This window comes from Vulpes vulpes, chromosome 1, assembly GCF_048418805.1.
Source record: "Vulpes vulpes isolate BD-2025 chromosome 1, VulVul3, whole genome shotgun sequence".
NCBI lineage: Eukaryota > Metazoa > Chordata > Mammalia > Carnivora > Canidae > Vulpes > Vulpes vulpes.
In genome coordinates this window covers 130,367,861-130,385,916 of record NC_132780.1, presented here as the reverse complement: position 1 = coordinate 130,385,916, position 18,056 = coordinate 130,367,861, and the positions used below count along the sequence as shown (strand labels likewise).

The 18,056-nt window shown below is 44.7% G+C and overlaps 1 protein-coding gene across 2 annotated transcripts; it reads left to right on the top strand.

The window, feature by feature from the left end:
• Positions 1-6,520: 6,520 nt before the first annotated feature.
• FKBPL (FKBP prolyl isomerase like) lies at positions 6,521-17,790 on the top strand. Of its 2 annotated transcripts, none has more exons than XM_072728906.1 (2): positions 6,521-6,636; positions 16,642-17,790. In XM_072728906.1, the coding sequence occupies exon 2, from the start codon at positions 16,717-16,719 to the stop codon at positions 17,764-17,766; it is 1,050 nt and encodes a 349-aa protein (XP_072585007.1). In that variant the 5' UTR covers positions 6,521-6,636; positions 16,642-16,716; the 3' UTR covers positions 17,767-17,790. The 2 variants fall into 2 exon arrangements, with proteins under 2 accessions (XP_072585007.1, XP_025846300.1); XM_025990515.2 differs by lacking the exon at positions 6,521-6,636 and adding an exon at positions 15,687-16,373.
• Positions 17,791-18,056: the final 266 nt, after the last annotated feature.

Genomic DNA, 18,056 nt, shown 5'->3' with positions numbered 1-18,056 from the left:
AGCTAGGTGCACACTGCCTTTCTGAACCCTCCTGTGTTTGTCCCTTGACCCTAGATTCTCCACTGTGCTGGTTCAAGGACATGTTATCTTTCCCCTCTCTACTTCCGCACACTTTTCTAATCATTCCCCCTCTTCCTCCCCCTTTTCTCTCTCCTCCCTTCCCTAAGTGTCTATCTCTAGATCTTTTCCTTTTCTGAGACTTTCCCTTGAAAATCTCATCTACTCCAAACTCAGACAACACTTCTAACTAAATGTTTCTCTGCCATAGACCAAATGTTAGTTTCCTCCCCAAATTCATATGTTGACGTCTAATCCTCATGTGATGGTAGGCAATCAGGTCTTGAGGACAGACCCTCATGAATGGGATTAGTCCCCTTATAAAAGAGACCCCAGAAAGTTGCCTTGCCCTTTCCACCATGCAAGGACACAATGAGAAGACAGCTTTCTATGCACCAGAGGGGGCTCTTACCTTGTACCAAATCTGCCAGCACTTAGATCTTGGACTTCCCAGTCTCTAAAACTGTGAGAAATTTCTGTTATTTTTAAGCCACGCAGTGTATGGTATTTTGTTACAGCAGTATGAGTTGACTGAGACATTCTCCAACCTATATATTTATATGTAGGCATTCTTCCAGTGCCTGTGGAATATGGCCACATGGACCAAGCTGCTGGTCCTCTAAACTCAGCATGTTCCAAACCAAAATGATGAAATGCCACTGAAAATCTGTTTCCCTGTCTCTGTTAATGGCACCATTTCCTCATCACCCTTATCTGAAAATCTGATGCTTCCTCCATCTCCCTCCTGCCTTTACTTTTGGTGTGCTGTCAAGCCAAATCAATTCTATCATCATGTTATCTTTTGAACCAGTAACTTTTCCCCAGCCCTTGCCTGAAAAATGACCTCATCTAGGATTGCCGCAACAGCTCCTCTAAAAGGTGTCCCTGGCGCCTGGTTGGCTCAGTCAGTTAAGCATCTGTCTTGGGCTCAGTTCATGATCCCAGGGTCCTGGGAGAGAGCCCCAGGATGCATTGTGCTCTCTGCTCAGCGGGCAGCCTGCTTCTCCCTCTCCCTTTGCCCATCCCCCTACTCATGCTCTCTCACTCTCATGAATAAATAAATAAATAATCTCCCCACTTCCTATCTCTCACAGCTCCAGGTCTCCTTCAACACTGCTGTCAGGTTATCCTCCCTAAATACATTTCTTTTATAACTCCACTGCTCAAAAACCCTTCAAGATTCCCTATTGCTTACTCAATTATTTATAAAATTGTAATCTGGCCTTCAACCCCTTCCACCATTTAAAACCATCCAGATGGGCAACCCCGTGGCTCAGCAGTTTAGCGTCGCCTTCGGTCCAGGGTGTGATCCTGGAGACCTGGGATGGAGTCCCACCTCGGGCTCCCTGCATGGAGCCTGCTTCTCCCTCTGCCTGTGTCTCTGCATCTCTCTCTCTCTCTCTCTCTTCTCTCATGAATAAATAAAATCTTAAAAATAAAATAAAACCATCCATATTTCTCTCTTCAACCTAATCTCCAAGCAAACTGAATTACTACTCATCATTCCCACCCCCTTCCCCAGGTCCTTGCCCAGCTATTCTCAAATCTTAGACCTCTTTCTCTAGACTCTTACAAACCAAATTGTTTGATGCTTGTCATGTGTTTTAGACCACATCTCAGCTTGTACTCACAATGTTCTCTTCCCTTCACATCTGCATCTCTACTTGGCCAAAATTTACCTACCCTGCAGTGGTTTCTAGGCAGAGCTCCAGGTATTCCTTGGAGCACTGATTCTTTTATTTCTTTTTTTTTTTTAAATATTTATTTATGATAGAGAGAGACAGAAGCAGAGACACAGGAGGAAGGAGAAGCAGGCTCATGCAGGGAGCCCGACGCGGGACATGGGATGTGGGACTTGATCCTGGGTCTCCAGGATCATACCCTGGGCCAAAGGCAGGAGCTAAACGGCTGGGCCACCCAGGGATCCCCCCTGGAGCACTGATTCTTATCCCTGGCTATACATTGGAGTCACCTGGGAGCATTTAAAAATCCCAAAGCCAAGATCACATCCTGAACCAATTAAATCACAATCTCTAGGGATGCAACTCAGGCATCAATATTTTTTTTAGACATCCCCAGGTAATTCCAAAGGGCAGCTAAGGTTAAGAATTACAGGCTTAGGGACCACAAAGATAGAAGAGGTGAACCCAAAGGATATGGCTTCAACTAGAACAACTTTCTTTGACAAAAAGATATGCAGGTCTAAAACCGATACACCGTTCACTTTATCTGCATTTTCCCATCTTTTCCTACCGAGATCTTGACGTACATTACTATAATTATGAGTTACTTGAAGGCAGGAGACAACTTTGGCTTATGTCTGGGTTTTAGATCCTCATCAGATAAAATCTCTTGTACCAATCTTTGAACTCAATTGAATGGAAGAGAATTTGGCAGAGGAAGAAGCGAATGACAGTGACTTCCTCCAGATCACTCAGACTCCTGGAGTGAAGGCATATTCCATTTTTTTTAAATTTATTTATTCAGAGACACAGAGGGAGAGAGACAGAGACACAGGCAGAGGGAGAAGCAGGCCCCATACAGAGAGCCTGACGTGGGACTTGATCCCAGGTCTTCAGGATCACACCCTGGGCTGCAGGCGGCGCTAAACCGCTGCGCCACTGGGGCTACCCTGGCATATTCCAATTTGATTCTCCTCCCACTTTACTTCAATTCCCTCCCTGCATGGTGCCCTTGGCTCTTGCACCACTATGGTCGGAGAGAGTCCATTCTCTGGGAGAGGTTCCAGCCCCTTCTAATATCTTCTTGGGAGATCTTATCCCCCCATGATTTGGTTCTGGGCCATCATTAGTTGAAAATTTAGTACCTAGGTTCTTCCGAGATATCTAGGCCTTCCTCTCTACCACCACCTTTGTCATTTCATTATTTTTGGTGGCTTCAATATCTTGTAGCATCCTGAACAGTTCCTGGCCTTCCTCACTTCCACTGAGGTTTTTCCCTACTCCTTAGCCATTCTTCTTCCTGTGTCATACCTTCAACTTGGTTACCATCAATACCTGCCACCCTTCCCAAATCTGTTCAGTCTTTTATTGTCACCTCCTCCTCCATTCAGCACCCCATTCCAAAAATTCTTCAATCCCACACACACTTTTCATCCATCAATTCTCTCACTCTTCTTTGATATTTGATCACCTCAATTTTTCACTCCCCTCATTACCCATTGTAGATCCCAAGGTTCCACGCTATCATCAACTCTCAGCCCTTGCCTCTCTCCTTCAGACACAGGTTAGCCCCAGTTAAAGCCAACTATGCCTGTTCCACACCCACACTCAACAGCTGAATGTGTCTGAGGAAAAAAACACACAGTCATATTGACTGGTCTCACTTCCTTTCAGCCCTCAGTATGGCCTACAAGCTCACATTTCCCCAGGCAGTTCACATTCCCCAGTCTGAGACCACAGTTTCACAAGATGATGACCTTCCTTTCTATTCAGTGAGAAAACAGAAATTTTCAGAAGAGAACTCTCTCCTGGCTTCATCCCCAAATCTACGAGGCCACCTGCATCTTGGCTGTATTTATTGCCTTCCTGTTACTGCAGAGAAGCTGACCTGCTCCCAGCCCCCACCCTATCTGTGTATTGGGGTCCTGTCCCTTCTCAGCTCTCAGAAATGGGACTCTTGAAATTAACTGCTATTTCCCCTGCACAGTTTCCCCCTCTTCACTGAAACATCCCCATCATCATACAAAGATGCTGTACTAATATAGCTCACCTTTCAGAAGAAAAAACCCCACCTCATTTTCTACTCACCCATGTATACAGTGAAAGCACAACATTCAGAATAGTGGATATCCCTTGGCAGGAGGGGAATTACAATTGGAGAAGAATATACACAGGGAATTCTAACAATAGGAAGAAGATTTTCTTTCTTTCTTTCTTTCTTTCTTTCTTTTTTTTAAGATTTATTTGAGAGAGAGAGTGAGAGATAGGGGCAGAGAGAGAGACTCTCCAGCAGACCCCCTGCTGACTGAGGAGCACAATGCAAGGCTTGATCCCAAGACCCTGAAATCACGACCTGAGTGGAAATTAAGAGTCAGATATTTAACCAACTGAGCCACCCTAGGCACCCCAGGAAGATTTTCTTAAGCTGCATGATGTTCATTAAATTACTTTGTAATATATATGCACCAAGATTAAGAAACCCTGTACTAGACCATCAGCAACATTTGACACAGTTGAATATTCCTTCCTCCTTGAAATGCTTTCTTCACTTTAATACTCTTTCTTTCCTTTTTTAAGATTTTATTTGAGGGGGATCCCTGGGTGGCTCAGCGGTTTGGCACCTGCCTTTGGCCCAGGGTGTGATCTTGGAGTCCCAGGATCGAGTCCCACGTCAGGTTCCCTGCATGGAGCCTGCTTCTCCCTCTGCCTGTGTCTCTGCCTCTCTCTCTCTCTCTCTATCTCTGTGTGTGTGTGTGTGTGTGTGTGTGTGTGTGTGTCTCATGAATAAATAAATAAATTCTTTTAAAAAAAGATTTTATTTGAGAGTGAGAGAGAGAAAAGAAAGAGAGCACGAGAAGGGCAAGAGGAGAAGTCAGCTCCCCGCTGGGCAGGGAGCTCAGACATGGATGGGGCTGGATCCATGGGGCTGGATCCCGGGATCCAGGGACCATGACCTGAGCCGAAGGCAGATGCTTAAACCACTGAGCCACCCAGGTGCCCCTTTAATGGTCTTTCTAAAGGAGGTATTGTATGCCCTAGTTCCTTATTTGCTGTTCCTTCTGTCTTCACTGACAGCTCCTACTTCTCTTCCAGACTCCTCCATATTAAGACAGGTGGCTCAACAGTTGAGTGCCTGCCTTTGACCCAGGGTGTGATCCTGGAGTCCCCAGATCAAGTACCTGTCTGGCTCCCTGCAGGGAGCCTGCTTCTTCCTCTGCCTGTGTCTCTGCCTCTTTCTCTGTGTGTCTCTCATAAATAAATAAATAAATAAATAAATAAATAAATAAATAAATAAATAAATAAAGAGAGAGGAGAAGGTCTTTTTTCAGAAAAGACAGCCTCGGGACCTCTTCCTTTCATCTTCTCTGTAATCCAAGCTCTCATTCTATCATTGCCCCTTGACTAGCTCCTTTTTTTTTTTTTTTTTTTTTTTTTTTGACTAGCTCCTTAATTGGATTTTCTGCTTCCATTTTTGACTGATTCAGTCCTTCCTCTGAGTAGAAACTAGAGTGATCTGTTAAATTACTAGATGATATTGCTCACTTTGCTCAAGCCTTCTGATGGCTACCATATATCTACTTAAAACAAAATCCAAAATACTCACATTGGCCTGTGAAGCCTACCAGATCTTGTTCTTCCCTATCTCTTCAACTTCATCTCCTCCCACCTTTTGCCTTGCTTACTCTGCTCCACCCACTCTGGCCTCCAGCTGTTCTCTTAACTGCTATGAATTTAACATAAAAATCCAATTTTCTCCTGCCTCAAGGCCCTTGCCCTCTTGTTTTTCTCTTCCTGAAATCTCTGCCTCCAGCCATCTGCACGCCTGTTCCCTTACATCATTTATGTCTTTGCGTAAATATCACTCCATGAGGAGGCTTTCCCTCTTAAAAACAGCACAATGGGGGATCCCTGGGTGGCTCAGTGGTCCTGGGTGGCTCAGCAGTTCAGCGCCTGCCTTAGGCCCAGGGTGTGATCCTGGAGTCTCAGGATAGAGTCCAGCATCAGCCTCCCCTCATGGAGCCTGCTTCTCTCTCTGCTTGTGTCTCTGCCACTCTCTATGTCTATCATGAATAAATAAATAAAATCTTAAAAAAAAAAAAAAAAACAGCACAATGCCTGGTATTATGGTCATAATGCATGGTCAAGATTCAGAAAAGAGCAGCTCTTGTAATTAAATATTTCACTGTGGAAAAGTCTGCCTTTCACACACACCTTCATTCTGCCTGAAAACCCTGCCTATAAGGGATATATAAGCAAAAACGCTTTGGGAGCAAAGAGGAGGGAGGAATAATTTTGACATACATCCCAGCAGAACTAAAACCACAGAAACCACCAAAACTAAACAGAAGGGAAAATTTATTTAGCCTTGGAAAGCTAGAATTTTTGTCTTTCATGCTGATGATAAATGGCAGAGAGTAAGTGCAGCATATGGTTCCATGTGGTGAGTATGGAATGCACAGGGATATGAGGATATAAAAAAAATTCTAACCAGCTTGATCCTGGTGACAGGGCAGCCTGTAAGTGGTATTGAAATACTCTGAGAAAGCTGAGATTGACAAGCCAGAGATGAATGATACTGAATGTAAAGTGGCTTTCATTTCCTTACCTCTTCTGCCTTGCTTCCTTCACCTGCAAGAAATCCTTTCAATCTCTTTAGGTCAAAATTATGGCCATGATCCAAGGCTCAACCCTCTGGACTCTGGACTTTTCAGATTAGCACCAGTGGGAAGTAACTTCCCTGCCACTTATCACTTTTGCCCTTGCATCTGGAGCTTTTGTTAACTATGACACCTTACCTTATCAGACTACTGGTGGGGATCCTGTATTTATTTCCATGTTTCTTTTTTTTTTTTTTTTATCTCCATGTTTCATTGACAAATTCTGAGTAACCGGTAAAGTAAGTAACCTGTAAAGATTATTGAATGAATAAGAATCTTACTTCACTCATTTCTTTCTTTCTTTCTTTCTTTCTTTCTTTCTTTCTTTCTTTTTTAAAAGTTTTTTTTTTTTAATTTTTATTTATTTATGATAGGCACACAGTGAGAGAGAGAGAGGCAGAGACACAGGCAGAGGGAGAAGCAGGCTCCATGCACCGGGAGCCCGACGTGGGATTCGATCCCGGGTCTCCAGGATCGCGCCCTGGGCCAAAGGCAGGCGCCAAACCGCTGCGCCACCCAGGGATCCCTCTTTCTTTCTTTCTTTCTTTCTTTCTTTCTTTCTTTCTTTCTTTCTTTCTTTCTTATTTTTTTTAAGATTTCATTTATTTATTTGAGAGAGAGAGAGAGCACACAAGTCAGGGCAGGAGCAGAGGGGAGAAGCAGACTCCCGGCTAAGCATGAAGCCTGACATGGGGTTCGATTCCAGGACCCTGGGATCATGACCTGAGCAGAGGGCAGACACAACCCACTGAGCCACATAGGCACCCCTATTTTTTTTAATTGACTTTATTGTGCTAAGAACATTTAATATGATATCTACCCTCTTAATAAATTTTTATTTATTTTTATTTAAATTCAATTAATATATATTGTATTATTAGTTTCAGAAGTAGAGATCAGAGATTTGTCAGTTTTTTTTAACATTTTCTCTAATTTTTTAAGTTTTATTTTTATTTATGTATTATTTAATTTTACTTATTTTTTAAAGATTTTATTTATTTATTCATGAGAGACAGAGAGAGAGAGAGGCAGAGACAGAGGCAGAGGGAGAAGCAGGCTCCCTGCGGGGTTCCCAATGTGGGACTCAATCCTTGGACTCCAGGATCATGCCCTGAGCCAAAGGATCATGCCCAGGCCCAACAGCTGAGCCACCCAGAGTCTCTATTTAATTCTATTTAAATTTAATTAATTAACATATAACATTATTGGTTTCAGAGGTAGGGGTCAGTGATTCATCAATCTTATATAACACCCAGTGCTCATTTTTTTTTTTTTTTTTTACACCCAGTGCTCATTACATCAAGTGCCCTTCTTAATGTTCATCATCCAGTTACCCCATCCCCCATCCACCTCCCCTCCAGCAACCCTCAGTTTGTTTCTTTTTTTTCCTCAGTTTGTTTCTTATGATTAAGAATCTCCTATGGTTTGTCTCCATCTTTGATTTCATCTTGTTTTACTTTTTCCTCTCTTCTCCTATGATCCTCTGTTTTATTTCTTAAATTCCACATATGAGTGACATCATAGGATAATTGTCTTTCTCTAATTGACTTATTTCACTTAGCATAATATCCTCTAGTTCCGTCCACATCTTTGCAAATGTCAAGATTTCATTTTTTTGATGGCTGAGTAGTAGTCCATTTTATACACACACACACACACACACACACACACCACCTCTTCTTCTTCTTTTTTTTTTTTCACCTCTTCTTCTTTATCCATTGTCTGTTGATGGACATCTGAGCTCTGTCCATAGTTTGTCTATTGCTGCTATAAACATTGGGGTACAAGTGGCCCTTCAGATTACTACATTTTATCTTTGGGGTAAATACCCAGTAGTGCAATTGTTGGGTCACAGCATAGATCTATTTTTAACTTTTTGAGGTGGGATCCCTGGGTGGCGCAGCGGTTTGGTGCCTGCCTTTGGCCCAGGGCTCGATCCTGGAGACCTGGGATCGAATCCCACATCAGGCTCCCGGTGCATGGAGCCTGCTTCTCCCTCTGCCTGTGTCTCTGCCTCTCTCTCTCTCTCTGTGACTATCATAAATAAATAAATTTAAAAAAAAATAACTTTTTGAGGAACCTCCATACTGTCTTCCAGCTTGCATTCCCACCAACAGTGTGAGAAGGTTCCCCTTTCTCTGCATCTTTGCCAACATCTGTCATTTCCTGGCTTATTAATTGTAGCCATTCTGACTGGTGTGAGGTGGTATCTCACTTTGGTTTTGAGTTGTATTTCCCTGATGCTGAGTGATGCTGAGCATTTTACCATGTGTCTGTTGGGTATCTGTATGTCTTCTTTGAAGAAATGTCTGTTCGTGTCTTCTGTCCATTTCTTGACTGGATTCTTTATCTCTTTTTTTTTTAATTTTTTTTTAAATTTTTATTTATTTATGATAGTCACAGAGAGAGAGAGAGGGGCAGAGATACAGGCAGAGGGAGAAGCAGGCTCCATGCACTGGGAGCCTGACGTGGGATTCGATCCCGGGTCTCCAGGATCGCGCCCTGGGCCAAAGGCAGGCGCCAAACCGCTGCGCCACCCAGGGATCCCTTTTTTTTTTTTTTTTTTAATTTTTTTTTTTAATTTTTAGGATTCTTTATCTCTTTGAGTGTTGAGTTTGATAAGTTTTTATAAATCTTGAATACTAGCCCTTTATGTGATAAGACATTTGCAAATATCTTCTCCCATTCTGTCAGTTGTCTTTTGATTTTGTCGACTATTTCCTTTAGTGTGCAAAAAGCTTTTTATATGAAGTATCAGTAGTTCATTTTTGCCTTTGTTTCACTTACCTTTGGAGATGTCTAGCAAGAAGTTGCTATGGCTGAGGTCACAGAGGTTGCTGCCTGTGTTCTCCTCTAGGATTTTGATGGATTCCTGTCTCACATAGGTCTTTCATCCATTTTGAGTCTGTTTTTGTGTGTATTCTAAGAAAATGGTTCAGTTTCATTCTTCTGCTTGTGGCTGTCCAATGGTGCCCAACACCATTTATTGAAGAGACTGTCTTTTCCTTTTTTTTTTTTAAGATTTTATTTATTCATGAGAGACACACAGAGACAGAGAGAGAGAGAGAGAGAGAGAGAGAGATGGGCAGAGGGAGAAGCAGGCTCCATGCAGGGAGCCCAAAGTGGGACTCGATCCCAGGTCCCCAGGATCACGCCCTGGGCTGAAGACGGTGCTAAAGCCATCCCAGCTGCCCCGAGACTGTCTTTCCCATTAGATATTTTTTCCTGCTTTGTCAAAGATTAGTTGACCATAGAGCTGAGGGTCCATTTCTCTATTGTGTTCTATTGACCTATGTGTTTTTGTGCCAGTATCATACCATCTTGATGATTACAGCTTTGTAATAGAGCTTGAAGTCTAGAATTGTGATACTACCAGCTTTGGTTTTCTTTTTCAACATTCCTCTGGATATTCAGGGAATACAAATTGTTCTGGTTTCTGGTTCCATACAAATTGTAGGATTACTTATTCCAGCTCTGTGAAAAAAGCTGATGGTATTTTGATGGGGATTGCATTGAATGTATAGATTGCTGCAGGTAGCATAGACATGTTAACAATATTTGTACTTTTAATCCATGAGCATGGAACATCTTTCGATTTCTTTGTGTCTTCCTCAATTTTTAAAAAAGATTTATTTATTCATGAGAGGCAGAGAGAAAGAGAGGTTGAGACACAGGCAGAGGGAGAAGCACACTCCCCACAGGGAGCCCAATATGGGACTGGATCCCAGATCCTGGAATTATGCCCTGAGCCAAAGGCAGAGGCTCAACAGCTGAGCCACCCAGGCGTCCCATCTTCCACAATTTTTTCATGAGTGTTCTTTATTTTTCTGAGTACAGATACTTTTCCTCTTTGGTTAGGTTTATTCCTGAGTATCTTATGGGTTTTGGTGCAATTGTAAATGGGATCTACTCCTTAATTTCTCGGTCTTCTGTCTCATTGTTGGCATATGGAAATGCAACTGATTTCTGTGCATTGACTTTATATCTTGCCACTTTGCTGAATTCCTGTATGAGCTCCAGAAATTTTGGAGAGTCTTTTGGGTTTTCCATTTGGAGGGCAGATGTCACATGCTTTGTGTGTGTGGAGACAACAGGGAACAACCACCAGCTCACAAATTATCTTGCACCAGCTCCTGAACCTCTTCTAGGCTTCCACTATAAGTTTAGATCTTTGATGAAGGCAAAACAATGCCCCCATGGAGCAGAAACAGACCCATAAATATAGAGAGCAAACTGATAGTTGCCAGAGAAGTGGGAGGCAGGGGGTTTGGCAAAGTGTGTGAAAGAGGAAGGAATACTGGCTTCCAGTTATGGAATGAATAAGTCACAGGGATAAAAGGTACAGCATAGTGGATATGGTCAATGGTATTGTAATAGTATTGTATGGGTGACAGATGTCTTTTTCACTTGTGGTGAGCATAGCATAACTTATGGACTTGTCCAATCATTACATCACGCGCCTGAAACTAATGTAACATTGTGTGTCAACTATACTTCAATTAGAAACCAACATAAACAATGCCCTTAAGGGATAGGGCAAGGAGAGTAGCAGAATATGGCCAGATCCTCTGAGCCACCTTGGAAGGAGGTGAAAGAAGATGGGCAGATGGAAGTGACTCCAGATAGGATTTAAAAACAATTATTTATAGGTTAATCCTCAGAAATTTGTCATATATGGGTATTTCCCTGAGAACAATCTTCAACAAGGCATTAAATGCACCCTATGACTTAGATGGAGAATTGTTCCAGAATAGGGTTTATTGTCCATAATCACAGATTGCAGAAGTGACAGTCCATCCCCGAAGTCCTTCCATTCTCCCAGATGTCCCTTTGACTTTGACTTTCTTAACACAGACTCTTTCTTTCTTTCTTTTTTAATTTTTTATTTATTTATGATAGTCACAGAGAGAGAGAGGCAGAGAACAGGCAGAGGGAGAAGCAGGCTCCATGCACCGGGAGCCAGATGTGGGACTCGATCCCGGGTCTCCAGGATCGCGCCCTGGGCCAAAGGAAGGCGCTAAACCACTGCGCCACCCAGGGATCCCCACAGACTCTTTCTTTCTTTCTTTTTTTTTTTTTTTCTTAAATTTTTATTTATTTATGATAGTCACACAGAGAGAGAGGCAGAGACACAGGCAGAGGGAGAAGCAGGCTCCATGCACCAGGAGCCCGACGTGGGACTCGATCCCGGATATCTGGGACTCGATCCCGGATCTCCAGGATCGCGCCCTGGGCCAAAGGCAGGCGCTAAACCGCTGCGCCACCCAGGGATCCCCCCACAGACTCTTTCTTAATCTCACTTTCTTTCCAGAGGTTGCTGTGTGCTGCTACCCACCCCCCATCCCTCTAACCTGAGGCAGGGGAAATCCCACAGCATCCATACAATTAGGTGTTGGTAAGGTTAGTCCTTGAAACACCAAAAGAAGAGAGAGAATAGAGGACACTCGTGGTAGGTTTGGATTGAATCTAGTCACTTGGAGAAGAATGTTCCTTTTCAGCTCTTCCCCTCAAGGCTGCTCTTCTTCCAGTTCATTGTCAAATCTTTAGGGGAAAGAGAAAGGAGAGAAACATTGCTCCTTCCTCACTCAGCAGTCCAAGCTTCTACTCCAATAGGTAAGCAAATTTTCACTTGTCATCCTCTTTTTGTGTCCTTCTCAGATCCCAGGTTCCCTAGTTAGGCCTGGGGATATAATCCTCCCAGTTTATTTCTCTGCTTCTTCCTGACTCCTTGGTGACTATCCCTAGAGAGCTAAATCCCAGCATAACGAGGCTTCCAGGGCAAGGAACCAGAAGAGAGCAAGAGGTGAATCAGTTAATATTCATGCAGCAACATTTTGTGGAAGAACCTATGCTCTTCCCCATTTCTTTGTCTTCGTATCTTGGTCCTTTCCTACTCTTCAAGCTGAGATCTGGGGGAAGCAAAAGATTCATGGATTTCTCCTCTGAGGATTCTGAGCCCTCTTTCATAAAACTTAAAATCTGTATTTTCATTTTGATGAAGTTCAAATTTTATTTAAAAAATAGAAATATTTTCATTTTGGATAATTTGGATTTTTTTAGGAGTTTATGTGCTTATGTTTGTATGGTTTTTTTTCTAATTTTTTTAAAAAATTAATTATTTATTTATTCATGATAGACGTAGAGAGAGAGAGGCAGAGACACAGGAGGAGGGAGAAGCAGGCTCCATGCTGGGAGCCCCACGTGAGACTTGATCCCCGGACTCCAGGATCGCGCCCTGGGCCAAAGGCAGGCGCTAAACCGCTAAGCCACCCAGGGATCCCCCTTTTTATTTATTTATTTATTTGTTTGTTTATTCATGATAGACATAGAGAGAGAGAGGCAGAGACACAGGAGGGGGGAGAAGCAGGTTCCATGCGGGGAGCCTGATGTGTATTTTTTTTTTTTAATTTATTTATGATAGTTACACAGAGAGAGAGAGAGAGAGAGAGAGAGAGAGGCAGAGACACAGGCAGAGAGAGAAGCAGGCTCCATGCACCGGGAGCCCGACGTGGGATTCGATCCTGGGTCTCCAGGATCACGCCCTGGGCCAAAGGCAGGAGCTAAACCACTGCGCCACCCAGGGATCCCCTGATGTGTATTTTTATAGTCACAGTGGTGACAAGGGATCACCTGAAGAGACAAAGTCAACCACTTAATTGAATAGTTTTCTATGGGGTCTATATAGAATTGAGATTCAGTTCTGATTCATTCTTTGGCAGCAAAAATGTCTCCTAATCCTTCATCCACTCTCATAGCATCTCACCCTTCTTCATGCCACTGTAATTAGTATTCCCTTGGCCAGACTAGAAGTTCCATGAAAGCAGAGACTATGTCAGTCTCATTCATTTATGTATCCCCATTTCCTAGCATGCTGCCTGGAACATAGCAGGTGCTCATAAGTACTTGTTGAATGAATGAATGAATGAAGGAGATGACACAAAAGAAATAGAGACAAGGCCTCTGCCTTGTAGAGTCCGTCAGAACTGAAATCGACACAGAAAATAAGAGAACATTACAAAACAATACATTTGTAGCACACTACAGTTTCTTTTAATTGAGAGAAGTTGATCTTTGAAGGGTCATCAGAGTGGCCCTCTCAGTTAAGGCACACAATACAAATCAGCCAACTTTGTCCAGGGATTACGGTGTAATCAAACTTTTCGTGACTCATTCTAGATGTCCTGCCTTTTCCAAAAATCCTTGAAATTAGAAAGAGGAAAAGGGAGGGAGAAAAGGTGGATTAATTTTCAACAGGAAATCAGAATATTTAGCCATAGGGGAAGAGGTGGCAGTGGATTAAGGTTATTCTGACACAGAACCCAGAAATAAAACTTGAGAAGTCTAGGTTAGTGACTTGAGTCTCAATACAAAACAGAGAGAGAAGTGTTTTGACACAATTCTGTGCCTACTGATGAAACTATCTCTCCTTCTGGCTGTCCTGGGATGGTCCTTATAGTCAGAGGCACAATGGCAGGTTATTAGAGAGCAAACTGAGGAAGGAGCCAAAATGAGGTACTGAGAACTGAATTCTCCTTCCCTGAAGAGCTGTGGTGGCCCTGCCCATGCTCAGAGCTGGTCAAGCAAGGTTGAATAATAAAAGGAACCTACATCTTTTATTAGGAGGAGCAGGACCAGTTTTCCACTGACACACCCAATGGAACAGGTTTAACCAGTTATAGAGGCAAAATATAGTACAAACTGAAGGGGCACAGGTATTCTAGAATCATACTATTCAAAGCGTGGTTCATGAATCGGCAGCATCACCACCCAAGAGCTTGTTAGAAATACAGAATCAGCAAAAATGAATGATTGGGGCTTCATCAAAATAAAAAGCTCTTGCACAGCAAAGGAAACAGTTGACAAAACTAAGACAACAGAATGGGAGAAGATATTTGCAAATGTCTTATCACATAAAGGGCTAGTGTCCAAGATCTATAAAGAACTTATCAAACTCAACACACATAGAACAAATAATCCAGTCAAGAAATGGGCAGAAGAGGGATCCCTGGGTGTCTCAGTGGTTGAGCATCTGCCTTTGGCCCAGGGCCTGATCCTGGGGTCCCGGAATCAAGTCCCACATCGGGCTCCCTGCATGAAGCCTGCTTCTCCCTCTGCCTGTGTCTCTGCCTCTCTCTCTGTCTCTCATGAATAAATAAATAAAATCTTAGAAAAAAAAAAAGAAAAGAAAAGAAAACAAAGGAGGCAAACCATAAGAGATTCTTAACTGAGTATTGCTGGAGGGGAGGTAGGTGGCGGATGGGGTAACTGGGTGATGGGCATTAAGGAGGGCACATGATGTCATGAGCACTGGGTGTTATATGCAACTGATGCATCAATCAATTCTACCCTTGAACAATAATACTAATGTAACTGTTAACTAAATTGAATTTAAATATTTTTTTAATTGTTGGGTTTTTTCTTTAGATTTTATTTACTTATTTATGAGAGACACACAGAGAAAGGCAGAGACTTAGGCAGAGAGGGAAGCAGGCTCCCTTTGGGGAGCCAGATGCAGAACTTGATCCCAGGACCTGGGATCACGCCCTGAGCCAAAGGCAGATGCTCAACCACTGAGCCACCCAGGAGTCCCCCAACGCCCCCCCCCCCCCAAATTGTTTTGAGTTAAAGAGCATCTCTTGAAAAGTAGTTCAAAACAGGGTGAAAAATAGGGCAAAGAAAACTCAAAGCCAAGAGGAGCTAAGGAAACATGGTTAAATGGCACGTGGTATCCTGGGTAAGATCCTGGGACAGAAAAAAGTCACTGGGCAAAAAGTAAGAAATCTGAATAAAGTAGACTTTAGTTTACGAAAGAAAGAAGAAAAGAAAAAAGAAAGGGGCGCCTGGGTGGCTCAGTCCATTAAGCAAGCATCTGCCTTTGGCTCGGGCCATCTCAGGGTCCTGGGATGGAGCCCTAAGTCCGGCTCCCTGCTCAAAGGGGAGCCTGCTTCTCTCCCTCCTTCCGCCCCTCCTCCTGCTTGTGCTCTTTCTCTCTCAAATAAATACAATCGTTTTAAAAAAGAAAAAAAAAAAAAGAAAAAAAGAGGGGCGCCTGGGTGGCTCAGTGGTTGGGGTCTGGTTTCTGCTCAGGGCGTGATCTGGGTCCCGGGTTCCCTGCGAGGAGCCTGCTTCTCCTTCTGCCTGTATGTCTGCCTCTCTGTGTGTGTCTGTCATGAATAAATAAAATCTTGAAAAAGAAAAGAAAAGGAGAAATGAAATGCAGAATCATAGGCCCCACCCCATCCTTCCTAAATCAAATCCTGAGATTTAACAGGTTCCCCCGGTGATATGCATGCACAAGAAGATTTGAAAAGCACTAATATTTCCGAGGAAAAAGACTTGAAAGGCAATGAATGAGTCCGAGGGAAGAGAAGCTTCAGGTGACCCCACAAAGGAAGATAGGCAGTTGGAGGAAAGAAGCTTGAGGATTTCTCTTGCAGCACCTTGCGCTGAACGGGTGACGCATTGGGCTGCGCGGCTCTGGCTCGGAGCTCGAACACCGGGAGGAAGGAGAACAGCACAGGTGGGCCTGAGGCCCCAGACAAAAGGACTGCTACCGCTCTCCTTCACCACCAGCTCCGCGTTCCCTCACTCCCCCTAGGGACCCCAGTTGCCCAGTCTTCAGGCTTCCAGTCTCAACAATCGGGCCAGTCGGACCTAGCCGAGCTCGGTTTGATTCGGCCAAGATCGGTTGCTAAGGCCTGGAGCTTCCGGTTGCTGGGGAAATGACGTCACGTCCAAAAGGCGGGCCCACCAGGCCTCTCAGTCCTCCGGATTGGCTGCCGGGAATATGATTCGACTCGCAGCCTGGCGGGCTCCAGCGCTAGCTGTCCTTGTCCCCAGGTGCTCCTGGCCCTCGACCGTCCTCTCCGCCTGGAGCAAGACTCCCAGGATAGTACTCAAAGCACTTGGCTCCGAAAGAAGACGTGATTCAAATGGTCTGGCTCTTGCTACCAGGCCAGGCGTTCCGGCCGCCCAGGTAGTTTTTGGCTCTGCCGGGTGTCCGTAGCTGGGCGGTGACCCGAACCGCAGGGGTTTGTGGAATGTGTAGTTCTGGAGGAGGTCTACAGTAGCTCTTCGGGGGACTGGACGCTCCAGCCGGACAGAGATCTTTGAAGGAAAAAAAAAAAACAACAACACAAAAACGACTTTGAGGACTGGGGGGTCCTGGGTCCCCGAAGGACGGGAGACGACGAAAAGGGAATTGAAATAATCCTGCCATTAGCATTTCTGGGTTTTCTTTTCAGGTGCTGACCTGAAATTGATCCATCCCACCCCGACCAACACCGTTCACTCACTGGTGGAAGGAACCGGTCAACCAAATGGAGACGCTACCGGCCAGTCTAATAGGAGACAAGGACACCTCTCAACCGCAACAACGACGGGAAGAGAACCCCCATGAAAACCTTAAGTCAACCACCGAGATTAGGCAGCAGCCCCAAGACTGTCCTACTGAAATCCTCGAGCTGAGAGTGAGCTCAGCTCTGGCCAGCCGAGTTCTAGAGAAACCTCAAGAGACTGAAAAACTGGCTGCTGGACTTCAAGGAGACTCAGTGAAGTCTCCTGGATCAACCAGGGAGATGCCAGAGCCCCTTCCAGCTTCTGATCTCTGGTACTGTCCCGACGGAAGCTTTGTTAAGAAGATCATAATCCGCGGCCATGGCTTGGACAAACCCAAGCTAGGCTCCTGCTGCCGGGTACTGGCTTTTGGGTTTCCTTTTGGGTCAGGCCTGCCAGAGGGCTGGACAGAGATAACCATGGGGTTAGGACCGTGGAGGGAAGGGACTTGGGGGGAGCTCATAGAGAAATGCTTGGAGTCCATGCGTCAAGGTGAGGAGGCACAGCTTCAGATCTCCGAGCACCCTGAATCTCCATTCAGGCTCAAACTGGCCTCCTTCACGCAGGGCAGGGACTCCTGGGAGCTGGAGGCCAGTGAAAAGGAAGCCCTGGCCAAGAAAGAACGCACGAGGGGCACAGAATTATTTAGAGCTGGGAACCCTGAAGGGGCTGCCAGATGCTATGGACGGGCTCTTCGGCTGCTGCTGACTTTACCCCCACCTGGCCCTCCAGAACGAACTGTTCTACACGCCAACCTGGCTGCCTGTCAGTTGCTACTAGGGCAGCCCCAGCTGGCTGCCCAGAGCTGTGACCGAGTGCTGGAGCGGGAGCCTGACCACTTAAAGGCCTTGTACCGAAGAGGGGTTGCCCAGGCTGCCCTTGGGAACCTTGACAAAGCAACTGCTGACCTCAGGAAGGTGTTGGCGGTAGACCCCAAAAACCGCGCAGCCCAGGAGGAGCTGGGAAAAGTGATCATTCAGGGGAAGAAACGAGATGCAGGGCTGGCGCAGGGTCTGCGCAAGATGTTTGGCTGATTAAAAGTTAAATCTTAAAAGTGACAGGCACCTGTGAATTGTGGTTTATGCTGTGAGATTTTGAGGAGACCCAGAGGGGGGGTTTCAGCTCGTGGCCCATTCCCAACGTTTGCCTTCCTGGAGAGGTAGCAGTGGTCTCAGGGCGCCTCTTTCCCTCTTTTACCATTACAAGCCATGTTTAAAAAGTGGGGGGAGTCCTATGAGTACGTGTACCACATTTTGGGGCGTTTATCCATATCTTCTCCAGGACCGGGGGAGGTGGCAGGCCTTTAAGCCCTGGGAACTACATC

Excerpts from the sequence above, each read along its gene's own strand:
- FKBPL (XM_072728906.1), top strand. The coding sequence starts at position 16,717 with ATGGAGACGCTACCGGCCAGTCTAATAGGAGACAAGGACACCTCTCAA.